At 44.7% G+C, this 17014-nt stretch overlaps 1 protein-coding gene across 5 annotated transcripts in view; it reads left to right on the top strand.

Moving 5' to 3' along the window:
* LOC137383332 (trinucleotide repeat-containing gene 6A protein-like) overlaps nt 1-17014 on the top strand; it is a 193173-nt gene that overhangs the window by 76798 nt on the left and 99361 nt on the right. For 3 of the 5 annotated variants that reach the window (XM_068056022.1, XM_068056025.1, XM_068056024.1), the window contains exons 5-6: nt 12987-13310; nt 16776-16823. In XM_068056022.1, the coding sequence (XP_067912123.1) occupies nt 12987-13310; nt 16776-16823 (372 nt within the window). The remainder of the gene's footprint in view (nt 1-12986; nt 13311-16775; nt 16824-17014) is intronic. The other 2 variants (XM_068056023.1, XM_068056027.1) reach the window with 1 other exon arrangement.

Here is a 17014-nt window from a genome sequence, read left to right on the forward strand (position 1 = left end):
TCCCCATGAATATTCCAGATTTCGTCTTGGTCTCTGCCACTGGTGCTTGTGTTTAGGTTGCATCGGGTGTTCTGAGCGTGGAGCGACCTATCTGATCACCTATCTTTAAGCCTTGCATCCAGTTTTTGGTGGGGGTGGGTGTTCTTTTAAACGTAATCTCACAGGATTTTGTGAAGCTAAGCATTCGTCTGTTGCACTTAAAAATAAGCGACCACAAGACTGCGTTTCACCAGTTGAAATGCAGAACCAGAAGCTGGGTGCTATAATTCACTAAACTCAATCCAGAGCAAATATATTTACATCAGACTTCAAAGCAGCAAGGAAAATGAAACTGCTTGCAAAGGGACTATATGTAACTTGAGCAGCTACTTTAATCTTGGGTTAATTTGCATTGTCAATTGCCAGCTACTGTACTGAACGCAAATTTAGTTGAAACTTTTCCCAATTCAGCGGAATTGGGGCAGAGGGGTGGGCGGGTGGATGGATAACGGCTCTGCTCAAGACAGGAAGGAGTTGAATTAAAGGCCTGCTACCTGATCTGGACCCGACGACGTGTTGGGGCCGGGTTGGGTTGCACTTCCGGGTCCGGCATTTGGGCTCGGGTCAGGCTGGGTCGGACGCGCTCTATCACAGCTAAGTGGCTCCAGTGTTAATTTAATTGTTGGACTAGAAAGGTAGTTTTGTTATTTTAAGCTTGAGCAGATGAGCAAGAAAGTGAAAAACGGAAGGTAAGTTAACTGATGGTCAGGTGCGGGAAAAAATGGAAGGGCTCAGGTCGGGGTTTTTTTTTTTTGCAGACCCGGGCAGACCTTTAAGTTGAATATTCCTGGAATGCATTCCAATATATGTATTTACTCCTGTGTGTTAGAATTAGAGGGAATCCTAACAAGAACACAGAGACAATATTCTGGGTGATCTGAATGCTGTTTTCTCGTTCCTGTGTTCTACCTTATCCCTTTGAAGGACAATCATATTGAATCCTAGTATAGAAAAATGCCACTTTTACTTTGACCATGGTGGTGGGGTTGGGGTGGGTGGGGAGTGGATGATGTTTGAAAGGCACATCCCATCTTGCAAGGCTTGCCTCGATTGTCATGAACAAAAATTGTGGTTGACCCATGAGTAAATATTTGTTACTGGCTATTGATTTCCAGATAATATCATTGTACTTGTTGATTTTACTCCAGAGCCAAATGTGGGTGCTAATAGTTGAGAATTTAAGGAGCTGGAAAAGCCCATTTCTTTCCACCTGGCTGGTCCCAGTGATTGGATGCTCACTTATAGCAGCCACTGAGATATGGAATGCAGCTTGGAGCAGATAATGTAGAAACCCTTGACGTATGTCATTGTTCTTTAGTTGAGGCTTTGTTGGGCAAATTTGGCACCAGCAGATAAACTGCACTTCCACAATTGCTGAAATTGCTGTAGGAGACAAACCTGTAATCTAAAGTGATTGTAGCAGGGCTTGCATTTTGCTTGGAGAGGGATGCCATCACTCAAAATCTTTGTTTAGCAAAATGTTGCCTGGTAAAATGATTTGAATAGTGATTGGTTTTGCCCAAACCAGAAATTGTGCCTCAATTTTAGTATCTTCAGATGTGCTGTGCAGATAACATTCTGATGGTCAGCAAAAAAAAAAGGCGGGGGGCACTCTTGTGTTGTAATAGAAAGGACACATTTAAGTGGTTTGCTGATTTTTCTCTCTAATTGGTGCTTTTGCCAGCATGTTATAATATCCCTTTGAATAAATATTTTGTCCAGTACAAAATACCACAATTCAGAGGATTACTTTATAGCCTTTTTATGGTTACAAGAGTTGACTTTGTGGACAGCAGTTTCTGTTCTTATTGATTGCTTAACTTTCCACAGAAAGTTGTCAGACACACCGCTCCTGGCAGAGTATTCCAGTCTGATTGGATAATTTGTAGGAACATTTAACTGCTTGTATATTAAACTAATTGATCCCTTATAACATTGCTCATGGTCGGATAATGTGGTGGGGTGGGGTGGGAAGAGTGTGAATAGCAGAATGGTCTGGAATGTGGGAGAACTTATGGGTGAGGGTTGTGCAGTGCAGAAGGTGGCGGAAGATACTTATCTGGCCCCAAGAGTGGTCAAATAGAGATCCATGAGTCTACTCCTTCCTCTTCGAATCTTAGAATCACAAAAGGTTAGTATGCAGGTATGGCAAGTGATTAGGAAGGCAAATGGAATGTTGGCATTTATTGCAAGGGGAATTGAGTATAAAAGTAGGGAAGTTTTACTGCAGCTGTACAGGACCTTGGTGAGACCACATCTGGAGTACTGTGTACAGTTTTGGTCTCCTTATTTGAAAAAAGATATAATTGCATTAGAAGCAGTTCAGAGAAGGTTCACTCAACTAATTCCAGGGATGAAGGGCTTATCTTATGAAGAGAGGTTGAACAGTTTGGACTGATACCCATTGGAGTTTAGAAGCGTGAGAGGTGATCTTATTGAAACATAAGATCCTGAGGGGACTTGGTAGAGTGGATACCAGGGAGATGTTTTTTTTTCTCATTGGGGAGACTAGATCTAGGGGACACAGTTTAAGAATGAGGTCTCCCTTTTAAGACTGAGATGAGAGTTTTTTCTCAAAGCGTCGTTAGTCTCTGGAATTCTCTTTTCCCTGAAAGCAGTGAAGGCTGGATTGAATTTATTCAAGGCTGAGTTCGATTTTTGATAGACAAGGGAGTCCAGGGTTGTGGGGGGCAGGCAGGAAAGTGGAGTTGATAACACAATCAGACTAGCCATGATCTTACAGAATGGCAGAGCAGGCTCGAAGGGCCGCATGGCCTACTCCTGCTCCGAAGTCCTATGTTCTTTGCTGCTGCTCCTGAAAGAAATCTTACTGTTAAGAGGCCAGTGGAGCCTCATGGCCAGTGAAATTGTGAATCTGTGGTGCCATCGGGCGCTATTTGGCAGTGATAATGGTGGCAGTTGAATATACAATTACTTCAGGTGGCCTATTTTGAATATAAACTAACGGAAGGCCTCACCCCTCTGTTAAACATCTCAAACTGACTATTTGATGAGTAAGTAGTTCCCTGTGTCCCGTCAACAATTCTTCCTTAACCCCCCCACTGCCTGTAACAGATTAACTGGTCATTCAGTTTTAAGAGATCTTGCTGTGTTGTGTCCAAACGAGTTGCCATATTTGCATACATAAAGGTCACTACACTTTTAGGTTTTTGTCCCTGCTATGTAACCTTTTTGTTTGTACAAAGTGCACTGGCCAATGCAGACCTTGCCTGTTCATTGATGTCCTAAATACAAGCTGATTTGAGACTGGTGTCTTTACCCCATTCCCAAGAACGTATTCCTCATTTTTTCCTGAAGCTACTGAGACTGGGATTGGGTTTCATGGGTGTCAGCGAGCCTGTGAAGCTCTCAGGTGGTGATTGGTTATCTGACTGTGGAAGATGTTGCTCTCGAAACACAATTTTTGTTTTTACTGCGATATCCTTGTTCATGCATTTCCATTGGACAGCAGTCAGTATTGGGAGCCCTGCTTTCCACATCCCATTTTTTGTGGGTGTGCCAAGACTAACTTATAAGCCGGCTATCCAGCTGTAGAGGATATCATGGTCAAGTCCCATCAATCCATTTCTGACTTCCACACATGATTTCAAGAAGGCCTTATTGCGGAGTGATCAGGAGTGTGAATCCTGGCTGACTTTTTCCCATCTCTAACTTAAGTTCAATGGTCAATTGTAGTGCCTTCCCCAGCTGTAATATGCTAACTCAGCAGACTGGAGACCAAACCTGGGAGTGTGAAACTAATTCTTAAATTCAGAACCCTTTTTATATTAAAAACATGGCGGGTCAGTCACTGTTTTGTGCTGCATTGGAGTTGCATCATCTGAAAGCAGTTTTCATTGCAAGCAGTATGAGCATGTCTTGGAGTGGCTCATTCTGTCTGTACCTCAGTTATTGAAAAGTGGTTTGGTGTTGATCTGATTTATGCAGACTGTCCTGTGATTAAAAACTAGGAAACTGAACTGTATAAAACCGTTGGCTAGAAGATAATAAAGTGTTATTAGTTTGCCCACTTCAAGTGCAGCAGGATAAGCCTTGTGATCTTCTAAAAATGGTGCAGGGAAGGTCTTGTGCTATTCTTCTTCTTTTGGGCCTCCTTATCTCGAGAGACAATGGATACGCGCCTGGAGGTGGTCAGTGGTTTGTGAAGCAGCGCCTGGAGTGGCTATAAAGGCCAATTCTGGAGTGACAGGCTCTTCCACAGGTGCTGCAGAGAAATTTGTTTGTTGGGGCTGTTGCACAGTTGGCTCTCCCCTTGCGCCTCTGTCTTTTTTCCTGCCAACTACTAAGTCTCTTCGACTCGCCACAATTTAGCCCTGTCTTTATGGCTGCCCGCCAGCTCTGGCGAATGCTGGCAACTGACTCCCACGACTTGTGATCAATGTCACACGATTTCATGTCGCGTTTGCAGACGTCTTTATAACGGAGACATGGACGGCCGGTGGGTCTGATACCAGTGGCGAGCTCGCTGTACAATGTGTCTTTGGGGATCCTGCCATCTTCCATGCGGCTCACATGGCCAAGCCATCTCAAGCGCCACTGACTCAGTAGTGTGTATAAGCTGGGGATGTTGGCCGCTTCAAGGACTTCTGTGTTGGAGATATAGTCCTGCCACCTGATGCCAAGTATTCTCCGAAGGCAGCGAAGATGGAATGAATTGAGACGTCGCTCTTGGCTGGCATACGTTGTCCAGGCCTCGCTGCCGTAGAGCAAGGTACTGAGGACACAGGCCTGATACACTCGGACTTTTGTGTTCCGTGTCAGTGCGCCATTTTCCCACACTCTCTTGGCCAGTCTGAACATAGCAGTGGAAGCCTTACCCATGCGCTTGTTGATTTCTGCATCTAGAGACAGGTTACTGGTGATAGTTGAGCCTAGGTAGGTGAACTCTTGAACCACTTCCAGAGCGTGGTCGCCAATATTGATGGATGGAGCATTTCTGACATCCTGCCCCATGATGTTCGTTTTCTTGAGGCTGATGGTTAGGCCAAATTCATTGCAGGCAGACGCAAACCTGTCGATGAGACTCTGCAGGCATTCTTCAGTGTGAGATGTTAAAGCAGCATCGTCAGCAAAGAGGAGTTCTCTGATGAGGACTTTCCGTACTTTGGACTTCGCTCTTAGACGGGCAAGGTTGAACAACCTGCCCCCTGATCTTGTGTGGAGGAAAATTCCTTCTTCAGAGGATTTGAACGCATGTGAAAGCAGCAGGGAGAAGAAAATCCCAAAAAGTGTGGGTGCGAGAACACAGCCCTGTTTCACACCACTCAGGATAGGAAAGGGCTCTGATGAGGAGCCACCATGTTGAATTGTGCCTTTCATATTGTCATGGAATGAGGTGATGATACTTAGTAGCTTTGGTGGACATCTGATCTTTTCTAGTAGTCTGAAGAGACCACGTCTGCTGACGAGGTCAAAGGCTTTGGTGAGATCAATGAAAGCAATGTAGAGGGGCATCTGTTGTTCGCGGCATTTCTCCTGTATCTGACGAAGGGAGAACAGCATGTCAATAGTCGATCTCTCTGCACGAAAGCCACACTGTGCCTCAGGATAGACGCGCTCGGCCAGCTTCTGGAGCCTGTTCAGAGCGACTCGAGCAATTGCTGCCACTGATAGTGTGGAGCCTCAAGGACAGGAAATGGCTTGCCTTAAGATGATGCCTTGAAAACTTTATTAAATGATCAGATAAAGAATATTGTGTTCAGTTTACATTGATAGTGCCATGAATGGGATAAAGAAATATTGACCTTTCATAACATGAACATTAGGTTTAGGGACAGGTATTGGTAGATATTAAAATCCTTCGGTGCTTCTATGGTGCTGCTGTAGGATTAACTTCATGTGGAAAATTGCCGCCTTTCTGCTCTACACTTTCTGTTCCTATGTTTTTTTCTTCTCTCTCTCCTCCCAGAAAGTTAAAAAAGTTAATAGGCAAGATAAGGGCTCATGGAGTTGGGGTAATATATTACCATGGATATAGATAACCGATAGGAAGAAAGGAGTGGGCATAACCAGGCATTTTAAAACAAGAGGGCGGCACAGTGGTTAGCACCACAGCCTCACAGCTCCAGCGACCTGGGTTCAATTCTGGGTACTGTCTTGGCGGAGTTTGCAAGTTCTCCCTGTGTCCATGTGGGTTTCTGCCGGGTGCTCCAGTTTCCTCCCACAGTCTAGGACTTGCAGGTTGATAGGTAAATTGGCCATTGTAAATTGCCCCTAGTGTAGGTAGGTGGTAGGAGACTTGAGGGAAGGTGGGGATGTGGTAGGGAATATGGGATTAATGTAGGTTTAATATAAATGGGTGGCACAGACTCGGTGAGCCGAAGGGCCTGTTTCAGTGCTGTATCTCTCTCTCTAAAGGTTGACTCTTTGCTTGGTAGTCTTGTGAGCTCTTCCAGTAACTTTCCCAAGTGGCTTTTCTTCAAGTTTGCAGACAATTCAACCATTACAAGAAATCCTAGTCCCCCGTCCTCGCCTGACATACACATATAAGCACTTCTAGCAAGGGCCTCCGAGTAGTGATCTGCTAACTCAGCATGGTTTAAGGTTAGTTGTAATATCTGTACTGTTGGTAGGGCCGAGATCTCTTTTCTTTATTCATTCGTGGGATGTGGGCGTCGCTGGCCAGGCCAGCATTTATTGCCCATCCCTAATTGCCCTTGAGAAGGTGGTGATGAGCTGCCGCCTTGAACCGCTGCAGTCCATTTGGGGTAGGTATACCCACAGTGTTGTTAGGAAGGGAGTTCCAGGATTTTGACCCAGCGACAGTGAAGGAACGGCGATATAGGTCCAAGTCAGGATGGTGTGTGACTTGGAGGGGAACTTGCAGGTGTTCCCATGTATTTGCTGCCCTTGTCCTTCTAGTTGGTAGAGGTCACGGGTTTGGAAGGTGCTGTCTAAGGAGCCTTGGTGCATTGCTGCAGTGCATCTTGTAGATGCTACACACTGCTGCCACTGTGCGTCGGTGGTGGAGGGAGTGAATGTTTGAAGATGGGGTGCCAATCAAGCAGGCTGCTTTGTCCTGGATGGTGTCGAGCTTCTTGAGTGTTGTTGGAGCTGCACCCATCCAGGCAAGTGGAGAGTACTCCATCACAGTCCTGACTTGTGCCTTGTAGATGGTGGACAGGCTTTGGGGAGTCAGGAGGTGAGTTACTCGCCGCAGGATTCCTAGCCTCTGACCTGCTCTTGTAGCCACAGTATTTATATGGCTACTCCAGTTCAGTTTCTGGTCAATGGTAGCCCCTAGGATGTTGATAGTGGGGGATTCAGCGATGGTAATGCTGTTGAATGTCAAGGGAAGATGGTTAGATTCTCTCTTGTTGGAGATGGTCATTGCCTGGCACTTGTGTGGTGCGAATGTTACTTGCCACTTATCAGCCCAAGCCTGGATATTGTCCAGGTCTTGCTGCATTTCTACACTGATTGCTTCAGTATCTGAGGAGTCACGAATGGTGCTGAACATTGTGCAATCATCAGCAAACATCCCCACCTCTGACCTTATGATTGAAGGAAGGTCATTGATGAAGCAGCTGAAGATGGTTGGGCCTAGGACACTATCCTGAGGAACACCTGCAGTGATGTCCTGGAGCTGAGATGATTGACCTCCAACAACCACAACCATCTTCCTTTGCGCTAGATATGACTCCAGCCAGCGGAGGGTTTTCCCACTGATTCCAATTGACCTCAGTTTTGCTAGGGCTCCTTGATGCCATACTCCGTCAAAAGCTGCCTTGATGTCAAGCGCAGTCACTCTCACCTCACTTCTTGAGTTCAGCTCTTTTGTCCATGTTTGAACCAAGGCTATAATGAGGTCAGGAGCTGAGTGACCCTGGCGGAACCCAAACTGAGCGTCACTGAGCAGGTTATTGCTAAGCAAGTGCCGCTTGATGGCACTGTTGATGACACCTTCCATCACTTTACAGATGATTGAGAGTAGGCTGATGGGGCGGTAATTGGCCGGGTTGGACTTGTCCTGCTTTTGGTGTACAGGACGTACCTGGGCAATTTTCCACATTGCAAGGTAGATGCCAGTGTTGTAGCTGCACTGGAACAGCTTGGCTAGGGGCGCGGCAAGTGCTGGAGCACAGGTCTTCAGTACTATTGCCGGAATATTGTCAGGACCCATAGCTCTTGCAGTATCCTGTGCCTTCAGTTGTTTCTTGATATCACGCGGAGTGAATCGAATTGCTGAAGTCTGGCATCTGTGATGCTGGGGACTTCAGGAGGAGTCCGAGATGGATCATCAACTCGGCACCTCTGGCTGAAGATTGTTGCAAATGCTTCAGCCTTATCTTTTGCACTGATGTGCTGGGCTCCCCTATGATTGAGGATGGGGTTATTTGTGGAACCACCTTCTCCAGTTATTTTTTTAATTGTTCGCCACCAATCACGGCTGGATGTGGCAGGACTGCAGAGCTTGGATCTGATCCGTTGGTTATGGGATCGCTTAGCTCTGTCTATCGCATGCTGCTTACGCAGTTTGGCATGCAGATAGTCCTGTGTTGTAGCTTCACCAGGTTGACACCTCATTTTGAGGTATGTCTGGTGCTGCTCCTGGCATGTCCTCCTGCATTCTTTATTGAACCAGGGTTGGTCTCCTGGCTTGATGGTAATGGTAGAGTTGGGGATATGCCGGGCCATGAGGTTACAGATTATGGTTGAGTACAATTCTGCTGCTGCTGATGGCCCACAGCGCCTCATGGATGCCAAGTTTTGCATTGCTAGATCTTTTTGAAATCTATCCCATTTAGCACGGTGATAGTGCCACACAACACGATGGACGGTATCCTCAATGTGAAGGCGGGACATCGTCTCCACAAGGACTGTGCGGTGGTCACTCCTACCAATGCAGTCATGGACAGAAGCATCTGCGGCAGGCAGATTGGTGAGGACGAGGCCAAGTATGTTTTTCCCTCGTGTTGGTTCCCTCACCACCTGCTGCAGACTCCGTCTAGCAGCTATGTCCTTTAGGACTTGGCAAGCTCGGTCAGTAGTGGTGCTACCAAGCCACTCTTGGTGATGGACATTGAAGCCCCCCACCCAGAGTACATTTTGTGCCCTTGCCACCCTCAGTGCTTCCTCCAAATGGTGTTCAACATGGTGGAGTACTGAGTCATCAGCTGAGGGAGGGCGGTAGGTGGTAATCAGTAGGAGGTTACCTTGCGCATGTTTGACCTGATGCCATGAGACTTCATGGGATCCGGAGTCGATGTTGAGGTCTCCCAGGGCAACTCCCTCCCTACTGTATACCACTGTGCCACCACCTCTGGTGGGCCTGTCCTGCTGGTGGGACAGGACATACCCGGGGATGATGATGGCAGTGTCTGGGACATTGTCTGTAAGGTATGATTCCGTGAGTATGACTATGTCAGGCTGTTGCATGACTAGTCTGTGGGACAGCTCTCCCAACTTTGGCACAAGCCCCCAGATGTTAGTAAGGAGGACTTTGCAGGTTCGACAGGGCTGGGTTTGCCGTTGTCGTTTCCGGTGCCTCGGTCGATGCCAGGTTGTCCATCCGGTTTCATTCCTTTTTCTTGACTTTGTAGCCGTTAGGTACAACTGAGTGGCTTGCTCGGCCATTTCAGAGCGCATGTAAGAGTTAACCACATTGCTGTGGGTCTGGAGTCGCATGTAGGCCAGACCAGGTAAGGACAGCAGATTTCCTTCCCTAAAGGACATTAGTGAACCAGATGTTTTTTTTTTACAACAGTCGACAATGGTTTCATGGCCATCATTAGACTAGCTTTTTAATTCCAGATTTATTAATTAAATTCAAATTCCACCTTCTGCTGTGGTGGGATTCGAACCCATGTCCCCAGAGAAATACCCTGGGTCTCTGGGTTACTAGTCCAGTGAGACCACTACGCCACCGCCCACCCAATCCCCTTACAAGTGCATCATCTTGGGTTATACCTGTTTAGCTGCATTGCTGATAGTTTATAGCTCAATACAAACTGACGATCAAACCTGGGACTTTCTAGTTTACTCAATGAATAAAATCATTGAGCTCCTGTCCTGCTCCTATTCTGCTACTCTTGTATTGCATGCATTTCTTTACCATGCAGTGATAAACTTACAGGCAACAGTTACTGGGACATTTTGAAGCGGGAGGGAAAGGTAATTAGACATATCACGGAATTTCACCCAGATTTGGTTATCAAGGGAAATTGAACCTCATGGTTGTTAATTGAGTCCAGTTTATTATAGGTTGAATTGAGTTGCTACAGCAAAACATAGATATGAACCTTGTTCTGAAGATATCAGAGCAAGGTTTCAAGCTCCAATTAGATCCCCAATAAATGTACATAAAAGCCGCCTGTATAACTGATTCAGCAGTGTGACTGATAAACCAACTTTGGTTGTACTGGTTCCCATTGTTCTTGTGTTCCTGGGAAATTTGTCTTATAGTGAGAGTGATTAATACTCAAATCTGATCTGTGTTTAGTTATCTGAATTCAAGGACAGCAGTCCCCTCTCAGCCAACACTGCTTAGCTAATTGTTGGTGGGTTCTTGCTGTGTACAAAATGGCTGCTGCATTTGTCTGCAGAAGTCACAGCACTTAAAGATAATTCACAGTGGAATGCTTTGAGATGTTTCTGTGGTGCGGTAACGCCCTGTAGAATGCCAAATCTTTGTATTTAGTAAATAGTATAAAACGTGACTAGCAGATTACCCATCCCCTTACAAGTGCATCATCTTGGGTTATACCTGTTTCGCTGCATTGCTGATAGTTTATAATTGATCTCTATCCTAGTAACAGTTGTGCTGAAACTGTATTTCTTGTCTCGCAGCAACTGAATTGTCTGTTCCATTTTAATATTTAAAGGATTGACAGCTGACATCTAGATATATTTTGAAAACTCTAGTTGCTGTGAGATTGTCTTCAGACATCACCAAGAATTTATTTATGTACAAATTAAAAGAAAAATAACCATTTGAACTTGATTCATCTGCTCTGTTGTAATAAAGGCATGCTTATTCCCCAGTGAAGTCTTCAAATCCTGAGACATCCCGGCTGTTAGCTGACTTATACAGTTGATCATTTGTGGTGCAGCAAACACATGAAGCATTAATGTTTAGATTTGTAGCATTCACTCAGACACTGATCTTCAAAGTTTGCAATCTAGAATGCAGCAGAAAGCAAGTGTCTTTAGTGGTGGGGGTGCAGTGGTGGTGGTGTTGGGTGGGGAACGGGGTGATGTCTGCTTAGCTTCTACTGGACATATGCCCTACTGCCCTTGGAATTTGGAAATGTATAGTATAACTGATGAGCTAAGGGAGCTACATAACCCACCCAGCTCAATATTCCACATAAACACTTAGCACAGACAGTCTGCTCACATTAGAATAATTGAGAGCCCAGCTAACAAAGAGGATATAATTTACAATTTTTGGGAGGGAAATCTATCCGTTTGCTTCAGAAAAATTCAGGTAATCAAATGTGCTGCATCGTGAGCATCCACTGAGCTGTCTGCTTTCAACTGCCATGTGCCTGGACAGTTCTGCCTGCCTCTTGTCAGTATTCACTCAGCTGTGAAATAGTAGAAAATTAGGTCAGTGCTGTGCCAACCTTGCTTTGGTTTGGGGTGGGGGCTAAGTGGGGTGTGGGGAAGGTTGGCTTGCTGTGCACAGGAATAAATACCTATTTTCTGTGTCCTTGAAAGTATTGCTGAGATTTGTAACTGCTTCTCTTTTGCATTGAGTCCTAATGATGTGAAGATTTCAAGTACTACATCCGTAACACTCCAATCTGTTTCTGTATGAGGCTTATAACAAGTTTATTTGCATCTGCAGTATCTTGCATGGCAGGGGGTAGTGTGTACAGAAGAAGGATTTTATTCGCAGCCTTTTATATAAGGCGTTTGGAGACAATGGAATAAGATGGAGCCTTCCAGTGATCTCAGTGGTTGAGTGGGTGATGCTGGCTACATGGGCCGGGGGTGTGAGCATTGCCGATGAATGCTAAATGTGGCCATGTCCTTTTCTACTCCATGGCAATAAGAACAGCAATGCATTTAAATTTTTACTGTGGTCAGAAGTTTGTCTTTGGTTCATGCATACAGTATTTTTGTGCAGCATTCTGTTACATAGGGCATGCAGAATGCTGCATGGATACCGCCTCCATTTATATGTTGCCTGATGTATGTTTCCTATCTGCGTATTTTTGGCTTCATATCAAATCACGAGCTGTCGGTTAAATTCCACCTCTGAAAATGTTGTCAGGGACCTTTTAGCTGTGCCTAATTTGGCAAATAACTTTTTAAAGGCATTTAAGGTGAAATGATGAACCTCATTTAAAATCTGCTGAGATCCATCCAATGAAAATACTTTGGCAAAGGTTACTGTTTCTGGGTGTTGCACTTTGAAGGAAAATTAAACCAGTTGAGAGATTGGTATTGTATATTGCAGGGAGAATTGGTATGCTTTGCCAGCAGGCTGTAGGAGTTTTTTTGTTTAGACTTCTCTTCATCCAGTACATTTGGGTATTTGCTATTTAAGTAACTCTGCAGCTGAGTACTTGGATTGATGTTAACTGCCTGAGCGCCTACATGGGCCTGTAAATAATCCATCTGTATTCAAGCTAGTCTGGTATAAATATTCTTGCAAATAATTTTGGAATTCTTTAAGCGACTGACTATTTCTGTGTGCATTTATGCAGCCCATTCTTTTCCTGGAAACTTGCATCATCCTTTTCCTGGCGAGGGGAGAGAGAAAGTGGGGAACCTGTAAAGCTTTTCAGTAAAAGGAAGCTCTGGATTTTGCTATCCATTGCTTGTATTTTCCAGAAATTTGGACATGAAATTAATCAGATTAAGAGCGTGATCTTTCTTTCCTGCCCTGTTCCTGTTCGTCAGTGCTCATTGATGCAGCAAATGTTCAATAAGCTGTCTATGCAGTTGGTACTAACTTTGATTTTTTTTTCCTCAAGTGCCAGAACCAACCAAGACCAGTCAAAGCCAGCCTCAGCCTGCCAACCCTAACAGCGGCACTTCCACAACTACCAGCAACAATAGCAATGCCAAGCGGGTCCCAGCCAACACTCAGCAGCAAGCCTTGTCTCGTTATCCACCTCGTGAAGTACCACCACGCTTTCGACACCAGGAGCAAAAGCAACTGCTGAAAAGGGGTCAGCAGCTACCAACTGCAGTTGGGACTGCAACACCAGTACTGACCAGCCTGTCTGGAAGCAGTGCTGTTACTCTACAACCACTGACCAACGGGCAGCTGCAATACAGCAGCAAAAGTCACACAGGTAACTGATTCTGCAGAACACAAAACACTGAGCAATACCTTCTCCTTCAGCCGCACGTAAACTTCTGATAAGAATTCATTGATATTAGACCAAATTTTCTCCTTTGTAGCAGCTTGACTATACCTGCTTATCATTATTGCTCAATGCTCAAGCTAGCTGATCACGATACTAAGGATAATGGCAGTGACTAAATTATAGATTTTAGTTAAGTGCATGATTCCTCCATTCCAAAAAAGGATCAATTAACTGTAAATCTAAAAGTTTACTTTTTGAATGTTTTGGGGTTGTATCTTCAGCCCGTTGAAGCGGCATTCCTGTCTTCAGATAGGAATTCTGTTAACAGTGTCTGTTGCTTCCATTGTAATTGCTCAGGTATCTAAATTCTGAGTGTAGTGACCTTTATGCTAGTCTCTGGAAAGTTCACTCTGGCACTAATTTAAGTACAGATGCACTAAACCATTCTACAGATGCATCCTAAAGGTTATAGGGTTCCAACTCTGGCACAGCACACTTGAGTATCAGTAGGTTTTGCTGATGTGTATTCTACTCTGTTCTTTCATTCTTGTACTCCCTCCCCAGCCACATGATGTAGTGTTCCTGGCCAGTTAACACAAATGAAAGGGACCCTTTCAAATTGAAAAATTTACAGATATATTAAACTGTTTTTAATGTTGAACCCATACAGATTGTGGGATCCTGTTGTGAAAATGTTGAATCTGTTTGCTGGTTATCGTTACTTGAAGCTCCTGCTGTTTTATTTTTTTTAATTTCAGGTGTGTTTGTCAATAGACTTCCACAAACTCCTTTTTCTGTGAGTTTCAGACAATATTTTAATGCATGATTAATGCCAATCTGAGATGCATAGAATGGGTACACCACAGAAGGAGGCCGTTTGGCCCATCGAGCCCATGCTGGATTTCTGAAAGAGCAGTTTAGCTAGACCCACTCCACTACCCTTTCCTCGTAGCCCTGCACATTTTTTCCCTTCAGGTGCTTATCCATTTCCCTTTCATAGAAAAATGAATAAAAGCTTGCTGAGAAGACTTGCACAATTTCAGGACCAACCATGTGTCCTCGTGCTTAAAAAGTTCCCTGTTTATATTGTAGGTCAGTTTCCACAGCAGCTGCACATGCCCACTTGCAACTCTGTGACCACTGTCCTTCGCCAAGTGTTTCCCACTAAGTAGCAACCAGACATGGTTGCCTCCAAAAGGCAAAGTTCTGTTAATGTTGCTAGCGGGGGAAGCTCTATACTTTCTGAAAGTGGCAACATTTTGCCATTGCCAGCAAGTTGACAGCTTTTGTTTTGCTGAACTTTTGCAGGTTCATCACAAATTCAGCTTCCCCTCACCCAACTTTGATATGGCAGTTTGGGAAATTTGGATGCTGAGTACTTATTGCTAAATGCGTTGCTTAATATTTTTTCTTTCATTTTGGGAAAGATGCAATAGATTAGAAAAGTTAATAACTAAGTTTTAGATGGGAATGGGAAGGAAATAGATGTATGGGGCTGCAAAGTGGGAATTGAAGCATATGTTGGTGTTAATACTGTCTAGGTCCTCCTGATATCTGTGCCTAGACCGCTAAGCATTTATTAGTGTTGTAGCACTTTCATTGAAAACAATCAAAGCAAATTGGCCCAGGAAGGCAGGAATCTCTGCACCCTTTGGCAATCTAAGGATTACGTTCTCTCTACTTTTCACTCCAGTTGGTGACGGTCCTTCTCAGCTGACTTCCTTATATTGTATTAAAGCCTTAATGGGGGGCGAGTTAGCAGTCGAGTGGCACAGCCCCTTTACATGTCACTGGGGTTGATGTCATGTACTGGATATTAAAGCAGAATGTTTTGCATTGTTGTGTTGATATTGTGACGACTCAAGATGTTGCTGTCGATTGAGTTCAAATTTCCCAACAGGTCCCTGCAGCATTAACATTAGATTAGAGATACAGCACTGAAACAGGCCCTTCGGCCCACCGAGTCTGTGCCGAACATCAACCACCCATTAAACGAATCCTACACTAATCCCATATTCCTACCAAACATCCCCACCTGTTCCTATATTTCCCTACCACCTACCTATACTAGTGACAATTTATAATGGCCAATTTACCTATCAACCTGCAAGTCTTTTGGCTTGTGGGAGGAAACCGGAGCACCCGGAGAAAACCCACGCAGACACAGAGAGAACTTGCAAACTCCACACAGGCAGTACCCGGAATCGAACCCGGGTCCCTGGAGCTGTGAGGCTGCGGTGCTAACCACTGCGCCACTGTGCCGCCCATGTCTACATGTCTAATATTAGCCCTTGTGTTTTGTGACTTTGGCCCACTGCATACTATATTCGAGAAAAAAATTAACTTGAATTTATTTAGCGACTTTCACAAACTCCGTATGTACCAAAGTGCCACTTTTGATGTGTAGATACTTGTAGAAAACACAGCAACCAATTTGCGCACAGTAATGTCCCACAAACTGAGATAAATGACTAGTTCATCTGTGGTTTTAGATGTTGGTTGAGGGATAAATGTAGGTTAGGACATCCTGCTCTTCAGATAATGCCTTGGGATCTTTTGCATCCACCCTAAAGGGCTTCACTTTAACATCTTATCTGAAAGACGGCATCTCTGACAGTCTTCATAAGCAAACTTAGCCCAGTAGCTCACCAGCCTTCTCACTTGCTCAAACCACATGCAGTGGTGAAGCAGAGCCTCGCTGTCACATCCCACTCCCATGTCTTCATTTTTTGGTTTTCCTTTCCATCCATGAGGTAATGTTGTATCAAAGCGCTATCATTGAATTAAATCTGATTCTTGTGATTTGGGCCACCTTCGGAGAGTTTATTCCTGATAGAACTTGTTGCAGTTAAGTGCTGTTAAATGAGTCAGTTTTTCTGCAGCATAATGCTATTGAGAGCCACTCTGAGAGCACTCTGTCTTGGGACAGCTTCTGTTTTAAAAAAAAAATCACAGAATTTATTTATTTAGAGATACAGCACTGAAACAGGCCCTTTGGCCCACCGAGTCTGTGCCGACCAACAACCACCCATTTATACTAACCCTACCGTAATCCCATATTCCCTACCACCTACCTACACTAGGGGCAATTTACAATGGCCAATTTACCTATCACCTGCAAGTCTTTGACTGTGGGAGGAAACCGGAGCACCCAGCGAAAACCCATGCGGTCACAGGGAGAACTTGCAAATTCCGCACAGGCAGTCCCCAGAATTGAACCCGTGTCCCTGGAGCTGTGAGGCTGCGGTGCTAACCACTGCGCCACTGTGCCGCTCATTAAATTAAAGCTAAGGATCACTGATAAACTGCTGGGTAAAATCTTGGAAATATGTTGATGTTTTTATTGCTTTAATTGTGATGAGAGAAAGTTCAATTTTACTCTTTGATCAGGAGCGAGCTGAGAATATATTGAACCCTGACACCTTTTATGGTTCTCTTGCTTTTTCATAGGCATGCCTCCCATTCGGGATTTGGTCAGCCACTCCCCTAACCAGTCAGGTGACTAAAGCTTTATATTTTCTCTCCCTTCTCTTTTTTCCTTCTGTCTTCCCTTTCATTCCCTTTCTTTCTGTCACTATGTGGCTTGATTTTGCACTTCCTGAAAAATGAGAAGGGATTTTGGCAGTGGCTGCTTAAATGATACTTGCTGGGTGTGCTTGTGATTGCTGACTGGGGACGTTAGTTGGGTT

The sequence above is a fragment of the Heterodontus francisci genome, chromosome 24, assembly GCF_036365525.1.
Source record: "Heterodontus francisci isolate sHetFra1 chromosome 24, sHetFra1.hap1, whole genome shotgun sequence".
NCBI classification, from domain to species: Eukaryota; Metazoa; Chordata; class Chondrichthyes; order Heterodontiformes; family Heterodontidae; genus Heterodontus; species Heterodontus francisci.